Source organism: Halichoerus grypus, chromosome 8 (assembly GCF_964656455.1).
Source record: "Halichoerus grypus chromosome 8, mHalGry1.hap1.1, whole genome shotgun sequence".
Classification (NCBI taxonomy): domain Eukaryota; kingdom Metazoa; phylum Chordata; class Mammalia; order Carnivora; family Phocidae; genus Halichoerus; species Halichoerus grypus.
Genome location: NC_135719.1, coordinates 68,148,302 through 68,159,226, shown reverse-complemented (window position 1 = coordinate 68,159,226; position 10,925 = coordinate 68,148,302). Strand labels below are relative to the sequence as shown.

The 10,925-nt window shown below is 44.4% G+C and overlaps 1 protein-coding gene across 2 annotated transcripts; it reads right to left on the bottom strand.

Annotated features, from left to right (window-relative positions):
* Positions 1-237: 237 nt before the first annotated feature.
* ELL3 (elongation factor for RNA polymerase II 3) lies at positions 238-3,629 on the bottom strand. 2 transcript variants are annotated; one of them, XM_036119989.2, is made up of 11 exons: positions 3,375-3,628; positions 3,113-3,148; positions 2,651-2,763; positions 2,335-2,536; positions 2,166-2,245; positions 1,963-2,038; positions 1,607-1,790; positions 1,479-1,521; positions 1,182-1,353; positions 915-959; positions 238-839 (listed from the first exon to the last, which is right to left on the bottom strand). In XM_036119989.2, exons 1-11 carry the CDS (start codon positions 3,504-3,506, stop codon positions 729-731), a joined length of 1,194 nt encoding a protein of 397 aa, XP_035975882.1. In that variant the 5' UTR covers positions 3,507-3,628; the 3' UTR covers positions 238-728. The 2 variants fall into 2 exon arrangements, with proteins under 2 accessions (XP_035975882.1, XP_035975881.1); XM_036119988.2 differs by having other exon boundaries at positions 238-959; positions 3,375-3,629.
* Positions 3,630-10,925: the final 7,296 nt, after the last annotated feature.

The following is a 10,925-nucleotide window of genomic DNA, read 5'->3' as shown; positions in this document are numbered from 1 at the left end:
TTTGATAGAGCCTTAATAGCAAAATATATATTAGGATCATCCTTAGTGCTTTGAAAAAGTAAAGATGGCCTAACCATAACCTTGAAGGTTCTAATTCATAAGACCTGGGCTGGGATCTGGGGATCTAATTCTTTAGAGCACCCAAGAAGTGGTTCAGATAGACATTCATGGGTAGAACCATTGCCTTGGAGTTAAGGAAAGCATATAAACTTGTACAGAGGACACAGAAGCAAACAGTTTCATTTTTCAGCCATGTTTGTAAAAGAATTCACTTTCAGTACAAGGGGAACAACCAAGCCCTTTCCTATTATATCTAGGTGTATTACAAGTTATTTTAGCTCTGTTACCAAAAGTTCTCATTACTGTTTCTTTAGGGAGGCTACCAGGCTAAATTCTAATGTTCTCAAGGTATCTTGTCCTGGAAATGGTGTCATTTCTCAGGATTTGAAAATGACTTGGCTGAACTAAAGATGAAGGAGCCAAGCCTCTACTACTCTTCCTATTCTCCTGGGCACAGCTGTGGAGTGTTGGCACTGTGCCCAAACCCTAAGCAGTAAAATATGGCAACAATGAAAGTCAGACCTTAAAGAATCTAAAAGTTCAACTCTCGTACTTGCCACCATGGACTCAGCAATAAGAGCAGACAGTTGCACTCTATGTAGTTCATAGCTTCTTTGTTCCTTCACATCTCACTGAGCAGAGAGAGGGTAAAGAGCCCTCTGACAGCTTCAGCTGCCCCTGTTCATTTCCTCAAACTCCAGGATGAGACCTTTAATGTGGGACAATTTCTGATGCAGGTACTCACAGCGACGCTTTTCTTCCCTATAACCTGGGTACCGCTGCAGAGGAAAAGCATCCATGTCAAAAAAACAAAAGGATCGCCTTTTTGCTACCATTCCCAGACCCTGTCTTACCTTCCTGAACTTTCTATATTCCTGGACTATTTTTTCTTCCAGCACCTGAAACAAAGAAAATGCTAGCACCAACTTTAGCCTTGAGAAAAAAGCTCCAGTTTTCCTAAAGAAGAGAAGTAATTTCCCATCTCATTGTACTAAATGATAGAGGTCAACTTTTCTCTCAAAACTGACTTGTTTGTCACTTGGGTCACTGTATAGTCTTAAGGGCAATTAGGGAATTTATGGCCAGTAAAGCTAGAAAGCCATCTTGAGTCCATTCCTTACCTTGTGTTCTGGAGTTCCTCGCTGAACTCTCTTGATCTCAGCTCCCAGCTCTATGAACCTTTGGCTGGCAGCCCCAACACGAGCATGTAGGATGCGGTATTCAGTATAATCTGTCTCAAAGTCCTGCTCATAAGCATGTTGCTGCTCTGCACTGCGGATGGCCCTGTATTGCCTGCCAGGAGCAGAGAGTTGCCACCTTCAATTTCATTGCCCTGAAAGCTTCAAGCTCCCAGGAAGTTTATCTTAGTATCTCATATGCACAAAGCTTGATAAAATTGGAAGTAGCAGGAGACTCACAGGAGGTAATCTGGTACCTCTTCAGGGCTTAGGGATTCAGAATCTGGGAGGGAAGCAAGATAACACAAAACTGATTATATAGGTCTTTTTTCCACTAGGGCAGTTTAGCCCTTTTCTCATTAACTCACCTGCTTGAACTGAGGGACTGTGTTCCAGCCTGGGGCCCATGTCTTCATCCTTATCTTCTTGTTCCCAATCTTCTGCCTCTTGTAGGTCCTGACTGGGCAGCCCTTGTAGGGGACTTGGAGCTAAAGGCAGAGTTCTGAGTCTCTTTTCTTTTAGTCCTAGAGTGGTTGTAGGTGCTGGACGCTTCTGTTGGGAAAAATGTCACATAAACAGTAACCCAGAAAGCCTAGTCTGCCTGACTCTTGAAAACTAATTTCATAGAATGAGCTCTGGGAGCATCACAATGAAGGCTCCTAATTTTAAAATTTTAGCCTGACTGGACAAAGATTTCTGAAAAACCCTTGCTATTACAACTTACCTTGTCCAAATGTTTCTGGCTAGCAGAGGAAGGCAGTGCCTGGTCAGGTTCTCTGTTTGGAAGATAGGTCTGGTTTCTGGGATATTTGAAGAGGGAATGGGAGAGATGAAGACCAAGATCTCTTATTAGAGCCTTTAGGGTAGAGATTAGAAAAGAAGACGATACCAGGGATTCCCAGCTTAGTCCCACCCTGTCCCAAGTACCTCACTTCCCACTGTGTCATGTGTTCCCTTGAGGATCCTGGGAGTGACTGTCCTTGGCTGCTTGCCAGTGGATCTGGCACCTGGCAGGGAAAGTGGCAGGGGCACTTGGCTCCCTGGGCTTCAGGCTTTGCCCCACCTTATTCCAGCTACCTACAGTTTCTGGCCTCACCTCTTTTAGTGCCATCTGTGGCTGTGAAACTGTGTCTTCTTCAGAATAGTCTCCTGTGTTCTGCCAACTCTCAGGATCTCTGGCACTGTCAGTCAGATTATGTCTCTGAACTGTAGATGGGGCTGGGATGGAATCCATGGCTGCCCAAATAGTGAGGCGCTCCCTGAGTGGGCCCAGGCAGTGGAGGTGGTTAGGCCCAGATCTGGAAAGGGATGGTGGAAAAATCCCAGGAGGATGGAGAACTTTTAAGCACCTCTGAAATCAGCCTCCCCAACTTTCCACAAACGCTTTTTGCCTGCTACCTGTTCCCCCTTACCTGCCTAAGCGTTGGCACACAAGGTCCAAGCCACCTCCAGAGCCCTCCTGGCCACACTGGGACACTATGAAGGAGAAGAGGCAGGACCAGCCAGGGCCTGGGAACCTCAGATACTGAGGGCAAAAGGAGAACCATAAGTCCCGTGAAGTCAGCCCCTCCCTCGCATTGCCGTTCTTCCCTGAGCCAACCTAAGACTGAAGATGGGTCCCACGGGGCTCGTTAGTACACCAGGTGCAGCTGGGCTTGAGTTCCCCAGGAGGCTGAGACGGCATAGTCGCCTTAACCGAAGTCTCCTGGGACCACAACCCTAGCAGCCCCCTCCGCCCCATTTGGGGGTTCAGTTCTCGGAACTTCCTCAGACCGTGACTGCTCTCAGCCTTCTGCCCTGACTGCACCTTCCCGGAGCCCACTTCTGTTCTCCCCGCACCCCGCCTTTTTCACACACTCTAGGCCGGTACTTACCCCTCGGTTGCCTTGGAAAGCGATCACGGGCCGAACCTGCGGGGAGAGCAGATGCGAGCTGAATGCAGGTGAAGTGGCATTCCCACCATCCGGCTCCGGTGCTCAGGGGGTACCTGCCTCGCCGGCTTCACTTGGAGATGGGAAGGTCGGAGCCTGCGGATGCCTCTTCCCATCCCCAGGTCCCTTTGCCAGGGTTACCGGCTGAGGCCCGAGATCCCGAGGGGTAGAGGCTAGGGAAGACGGGTCCCGGGGTCGGCCGCACCTGTTGCCGCCGACACTCTTGCAGCGCCCGCAGCGCCGCGTCGTTCAGCCTGAACAGCAGGAGACTGGTCCCGGCAGCGGGGGTGAGGCAGAGCTGGAGCTTCCCACTCAGAAGCTCCTGGGGTCCCTCCATGGCTGCGAGGTCGAGGCGCAAGCCGAACAAGAGCCACAGGCAAGGGCCACCACCACCACCTCTGCTGTGCAGGGCTAGGCTGGCACTCTTGGTAGCCCAGGTCGGCCCCGCCCTCCGTCGGGCCCCACCCCCGGCCCCACCCCCAGCCAGCACCACCCCTGAGGTTTCCAGCCGCGTGAGCGGTGCTTCGCTTTCCCCTAGACTTCTGCTCGGACCCACCCCACGGGTTTCTTGGATGGGCACGCACCGCTTTGGGCTTTCGGAAGGGGCTATCGCAGTTACAGGGGGAAAGTCTGCGGCCAACTTTACCCCTCCCCAGTTTTGCCTCAGTTTCCCCAGCCAACCTGAACTCGGAGTTGCCGTCTCTAAGTGAAGCTGAACCTGCAATCTCTAGAGGCTTTTAGACGCAGAGGGGCGGGAGAAGGCCTGGTTGCTGGGCTGGCTCAGCAGACCGCACCTCAGAGGCCAAGAGCACCCCCAGGGACCGGAGGATAGCTGACCCGAAGGGATATTTCTGACGCCAACACCTGGTGCAGCGCTTTCGCTTTTTCCCGCCTGCAGTACTGCTGCGGACCCGAAGACAATTTCTAACTGAGGCTGGAGAGAAAATCAGGCCAGGTGGGTGTCGCGGCAGCGGTGAAACTTGGCTGTCGCTGGCTGAAGCCGACCCCTCCCACCCCCACCGGTAGGCGGGGATGGGGGGTGTGGGTGGTGGCAGGAGAGTTGCAGGGCAAAGGGAGGACTCAGTCCCAGGTCACTGCTCCTGGCCTATACAGGTGAGACTGGTGTGAAAGGGAGCTGGCCCGAGGGCCAAGAGGTGCCACGAAGTTGTGAGACGTTCTGGAGGTTCAGATTCTGGTGCACTGAGACCGCAGGAATTTCAGGTCGGCCCTGGTGTCTCCACTTGTCCCTGTTTGGGCATGTTTTCCAAGAGCCCTGAAGTTCTCTTTCCTAGCTAGGATCCCTCTGCTAAATCCCTGGACCTACATAATTCCAGGTGACCTTAATGCCCTCCACTCCAAATCAAATCACCTATACATTTGTCAAAACTCATCAGATAGTACACCTAAAATGTGTATATTTTAATGTATGTAAATTAGACCTCAATAAAGGTAATTTTAAAAGTCAGTGCAGTAAATCTCCAACTCCAACAACAAAAACATTTACCTGTCCATCTCCTTAGGGCTTTCTGCTTCTGTGGGTGACCATTTGTTAATTTGAACAAAGTGTGGCAGTAGGTAAAGCTAGTCTCCCAGGGTTCCTTTTCTTCTCAGATGACATCTGTGGACTTCTGTAGGATTTTCCTGGATTTAAACTCAAAGGAGAGCCTAGAATGGTGAAAATTTTCAGAGAAGAGGGAAGGAGCAATGCTATAAGAGGAAGGAAATGGGAAAGATATTTGGGGCAGGGAGGTAGGAATCTAACATATGTTGGATGTCTATTGTGTGTCAAAATCTTTGCATGTTATTTAATCCCTAAAATAACTTTAGAGTAGGTATTATCACCCACATTTTTCATTCATTCATTCATTCATTCATTCATTCAGCAGTTATTTATTGAGCACTTACTCTGCACCAGACATTGTACTATATCCTTGGGATACATCAATGAACAGATTTCTTGCTTTGGAGAGAGCACATTCTTTTTTTTTTTTTTTAAGTAGGCTCCATGCCCAGCGTGGAGCCCAATGAGGGGCTTGAACTCATGACCCTGAGAAAGACCTGAGTTGAGATCAAGAGTCAGTCAATTAACTGACTGAGCCACCCATGCACCCCCTGGAGAGCTTATATTCTAGAGGTGAAGGAGGCACTATAAACAAACCTAAGAAATAAACACAAGAAATATAGTGTATGTTGGGGTGCCTGGGTGGCTCAGTGGTTTGGGCGCCTGCCTTCAGCTCAAGTCATGATCACCGGGTTCCTGGATCAAACCCCGTGTCCGGGTCCCTGCTCAGCAGGGAATCTGCTTCTCCCTTTCCCTCTGCCTCTCCCCCTGGCTTGTGCTCACTCTCTCTCTCTCAAATAAAATCTTAAAAAATATCTATATAGTGTATGTTAAAAGGTAATAAGTGCTATAGCTAGAAGAAAAAATAGAGCAAGGTAAGTGGGTTTGGAAGTGGAGGAGGAGGAAGTAGAGGAGGATGGAGAGGGTTGACTGTATAGTAAGTAAGATGATAAGAGAAAGCCTTATGGAGAAGATGAAATTTGAGCAATGCCCGAAAGGAGGTGAGGCAATTGGCCAAGCCATACCGTTGGAGGAAATGCTTTCTAGGTAGAGGGACTAGCCACTGCAAACTCTGAGTCAGAAGTGTGCCTGGAGTGTTTAAGGAAAAAGTTGAGGGGCACAACTGGATCAAAGTGAGTAAGGGGAAGAGTAGTAAGAGATGAAGTCAAGAAGGTAATGGAGCAGGGGCAGATCAGGTGCTGGAGGGCCTTGTGGGCCATTATAAGGACTTGGGCTTTTACTTTGAGTGAAATGGGGAGTCACTGCAAGGTTTTGAGCAGAGTAATATGAAATCACCTCTATTTTCAAAGGAACACTCTAGTTGCTGTGTTAAGTGTAGATTGTAGAGGGACAAGGATAAAGGCAGTATGACCTGTTAGTAGGCTACTGCAATAATTCAAGCTAGAAATGGTGGTGGCTTGTACCAGGCAGTAAGAGATGAGGTGGGAGAAGGGATAAGGTTCTGAATATTTTGAGGGTAGAGCCGACAGAATTTGCTGGTGGATTGAATGTGGTATGTGAGAGAGAAATGGCATCAAGGATGACTCTACCATTTTTGGCCAGAACAACAAGAGGGATGAAATTGTCATCAGCTGAGGTAGGGAAGACTGCAGGTGGAACAGGGTTAGTTCTGAACATGTTGAGTTGTCTATTAGAATCCACACGGGGATGTGGAGCAGGCAGTTCTGTACACAAACTTAGAGATGGTGAAAGATGTCTGGGCTAGAGATGTAGACTTGATAGGACTAAACACATAGAGGGTATTTAAAGCTATGAGACTAGATGAGATCACCCAGGAAGATAAAGAAGAACTTAAAGGGTTACACCCTGGGGCACTCCAATCTCTAGAAGGAAGTCAGGGGGGAGAAAAGCAAAGCCAACTGAAAGGAGATGGCCAGTGGGGAAGGAGGAACACCAAGAGAGTATGCAGTCCTGAAAACCAAGTGAAAACAATGTTTCAAGGAGACAGCAATTGATCAACTATGTCACCTGCAGTCAATAGGCCAAGTAAAATGAAGATTAAGAATTGACCACTGTCTGGGGCGCCTGGGTGGCTCAGTTGGTTAAGCGACTGCCTTCGGCTCAGGTCATGATCTTGGAGTCCCTGGATCGAGTCCCGCATCGGGCTCCCTGCTCGGCGAGGAGGCTGCTTCTCCCTCTAACCCTCCCCCCCTCATGTACTCTCTCTCTCTTTCTCGCTCTCTCGAATAAATAAATCTTAAAAAAAAAAAAAGAATTGACCACTGTAATGAAAATGTTCTAAAATTGACAGTGATGATGGTTGCACGTATCTGTGGATATACTAAATGTCTATTCAGATCCTCTGCCCATTTTTTAATCAGGTTGTTTGTTTTTTATTGTTGTTGTGCTTTTGAGTTGTTTGAGTTCTTTATATATTTTGGATATTAATCCCTGGTCTGATACATGACTTGCAGAAATCTCCCATTCAGTAGGTTGCCTTTCCATTTCGATGATGTTTCTTTCAATGTGCAGAAGCATTTTAGTTTGAAGTAATCTTTATTTTTGCGTTGGTTTCCCCTGCCTTTCAAATCTGATCCACAAAATTACCGCTGGAACCAAAGTCAAGTTGCTTACTGCCTATGTGGTTTTTTTTTAGGAATTTTATGTTCAGGTATAACATTCAAGTTTTTAATCCATTTTGTTAGTTTTTGTGTATGGTGTAAGATAGTGATCCAGTTTTTCCAATACCTTTCACCATAGTATGTTCTTGGCTCCCTTGTCATGACTTAATTGTCCATGTATATGTGGGTTTATTTTTTTTTAAGATTTTATTTATTTGACAGAGAGAGAGACACTGAGAGAGGGAACACAAGCAGAGGGAGTGGGAGAGGGAGAAGCAGGCTTCCCGTGGAGCAGGGAGCCCAATGCGGGGCTCGATCTCATGGCCTGAACCGAAGGCAGACGCTCCACCTACTGAGCCACCCAGGTGCCCCTATATGTGGGTTTAATACAGGGCTCTCAATTCTGTTGCCTTGATCTGTGTGTCTGTTTTTGTGTCAGTATCATACTGTTTTGATAACCATAGCTTTGTAGTTTAAAATCAGAGAGCTCATACCTCCAGCTTTGTTATTCTTTCTTAAGATTGCTTTGGCTATTTGGGGTTTTTTGTGGTTCCATGCACATTTTAGAATTATTTCTAAATTTGTTCTGTGAAAAACACCATTGGAATTTTGATGGGATTGCATTGAATCTATAGTTTGGGTAGTGTGGACATTCTAACAATATAATTCTTCCAATCCATGAGCACAGAGTATCTTTCCATTTATTTGTATCTTCTTCCATTTCTTTCATCAGTGTTTTAAAGTTTTCAGTGTATAGGTCTTTCATCTCTTTGGTTAAATTTATATCCGTATTTTATTTTTTTGAATGCAATTATAAATCAGATTGTTTTCTTAATTTCTTTCTGATAATTCACTATTAATATATAGAAACACTATGGATTACTGTATGTTAGTTTTGTATCCTGTTTACTGAAGTCACTTAGAATATTCTAACACTTTCTTGGTAGAATCTTTTGAGTTTTTTATATAAAGTATCATGTAAACTGCAAGTAGTCATAGTTTTACTTCTTCCTTTCTAATTTGAATGCCTTTTATTTCTTTTTCTTGCCTAATTCCTGTGTCTAGGACTTCCAATACTCTGTTGGATAAAAGTGGCAAGAGTGGACATCCTTGTCTTATTCCTGTTCTTAGAGCAAAAGCTTTCAGCTTTCCACCATTGAGTATGATGTTTACTGTGGGCTTGTCATATATTGCCTTTATTATGTTTAGGTATGTTCCCTCTAAACCATCTTTGTTGATGGTTTCCCTCTAAACCATTAAAAATGGATGTTGAAGTTTTTCAAATGCCTTTTCTGCATCTATAGAGATGGTCATATGATTTTTATCCTTCATTTTATTAATGTGGTATATTATGTTGATTTGTGGATGCTGAACTATCTTTGCATCCCTGGAATAAATTCCACTTGAACACAGTATATTATTATTTTAATCCATTGTTGAATTCAGTTTGCTAAATTTTGTTGAGAATTTTTGCATCTATGTTCATCAGTGATATTAGCCTGTAATGTGTGTGTGTGTATGCATGTGTGCATTGTGTGGGGTGGCTTGTCTGGTTTTGTTACTGGGGTGATGCTGCCCTCATAAAATGAGTTTGGAAATGTTCCTTCTTCTTTGATTTTTTTGGAGGAGTTGGAGAAGGATAAGTATTAACTTTTTCTTAAATGTTTGGTAGAATTCACCAGTGAAGCCATCTGGTCCTGGACTTTCATTTGTTGGGAGGTTTTTGATTACTGATTCATTCTCCTTACTAGTCTATTCAGACTTTCTATTTCTATTTCTATTTACTGAAGTCACTTATTCGAACACTTACTTTTGGAAAAGTGTATGTTTCTAGGAATTTATTCATTTCTTCTGTATTGTTCAATTTGTTGGCATATATTGTTCATATGATCCTTTGTATTTCTGTCAGTTGTAACCTCTCTTTAATTTCTAATTTTATTAGAGCTCTCTTTTTTTTTCTTCATTAGTCTAGCTAGAGATCTGTCAATTTTGTTTATCTTTCCAGCTCTTAGTTTCATTGATCTTTTCTTTTTTCTTTTTCTTTTTTATAGTTACCTTTAGTGGTATTTTTATTTTTAAATTTTTTATTTTGTTTTTTTTTTTGTTTTTTTCTTGCGAGAGAGAGGGAGAGGTGGGGAAGGGGCAAAAGGAGAGGGAGAGAGGGAATACCAAGCAGGCTCCACGCTCAGCTCAGAGCCTGACATGGGGCTCAATCCCACGACCCCGAGATCATGACCCGAGCCGAAATCAAGAGTCAGATGCTCAACTGACTGAGCCACCCAGATGCCCCTCTTTTTTTTTTTATTCTCCATTTATTTCCACTCTGATCTTCAGTATTTCCTTCTTTCTACTGACTTTGAGCTTCCTTTGTTCTTTTTCTGTCTCCTTTAGGTGTAAAGTTAAATGTGATATTTTTCTTGTTTCTCGAAGTAAGGCTATATTGCTATGATCTTCCCTCTTAGAACTATTTTGCTGCATCTCCCAAAAATTTTGGTGTGTTGTATTTCTATTTTCATTTGTCTCTAGGTATTTTTAAATTTCTTCTTTGATTTTTTGATGACCCATTGGTTGTTCATTAGCATGGTGTTTATTGTTTGTTAAAGATTTTACTTTTAAGTAATCTCTACACCCAATGTGGGGCTTGAACCCACAACCTCGAGATCAAGAGTCGCATGCATTACCAACTAACTGAGCCAGCGAAGCACCCGCATTAGCCTGTTGTTTAACATCCACACTTTAATGGTTTTTCCAGTTTTCTTCTGGTAATTGATCTCCACATTTTAATGGTTTTTCCAGTTTTCTTCTGGTAATTGATTTCTAGTTTCATACCATTGTAGTCGGAGAAGATGGTTATGATTTCAGTCTTCTTGAATTTTGTGGCCTAACATGAATTTTGTGGCCCTAAAATCCTAGAGAATGTTCCATGTGAGAAGAATGCTTATTCTGTTGCTTTTGGATGGAATATTGTGTATATATCTATTAAATCCATCTGGTCTAGTGTGTTGCTTAATGCCAATGTTTTCTTTCTTTTTTTTAAAATAACTATTTCTTTTTTTAAAGATTTTATTTATTTGACAGAGACAGCGAGAGAGGGAACAAAAACAGGGGGAGTGGGAGAGGGAGAAGCAGGCTTCCTGCTGAGCAGGAAGCCTGATGCGGGGCTCAATCCCAGGACTTTGGGACCATGACCTGAGCTGAAGGCAGATGCGTAACAAGTGAGCCACCCAGGCGCCCAAGGCCAATGTTTTCTTATCAATTTTATGCTTGGATAATCTATCCATTGATGTAAGTGGGGTGATAAAGTCCCTTACTATTATTGTATTGCTGTCAATTTCTCCCTTTAGATCCATTAAATATTTACTCTCTATATCTTGATGCTTCTATGTTGGGTGCATATACATTTATAAATGTTATGTCTTCTTGTTGGATTGACCCCTTTATCATTATGTAATGTACTTCTTTGTCTATGATTGCAGCCTTTGTTTTAAAGTCTATTTGGGGGGCGCCTGGGTGGCTCAGTTGTTAAGCGTCTGCCTTTGGCTCAGGTCATGATCCCAGGGTCCTGGGATCGAGCCCCACATCAGTCTCCCTGCTCGGCGAGAAGCCTGCTTCT

Bases quoted from the DNA above. Each gene is read 5' to 3' on its own strand.
- ELL3 (XM_036119988.2), bottom strand. From the start codon at position 3,506: ATGGAGGGACCCCAGGAGCTTCTGAGTGGGAAGCTCCAGCTCTGCCTC. The intron at 3,149-3,374 runs GTGCGGCCGACC...CTCTCCCCGCAG, and splicing joins AAGAGTGTCGGCGGCAACAG to GTTCGGCCCGTGATCGCTTT. The intron at 2,537-2,650 runs GTAAGGGGGAAC...ATCCCTTTCCAG, and splicing joins GTGTGCCAACGCTTAGGCAG to ATCTGGGCCTAACCACCTCC.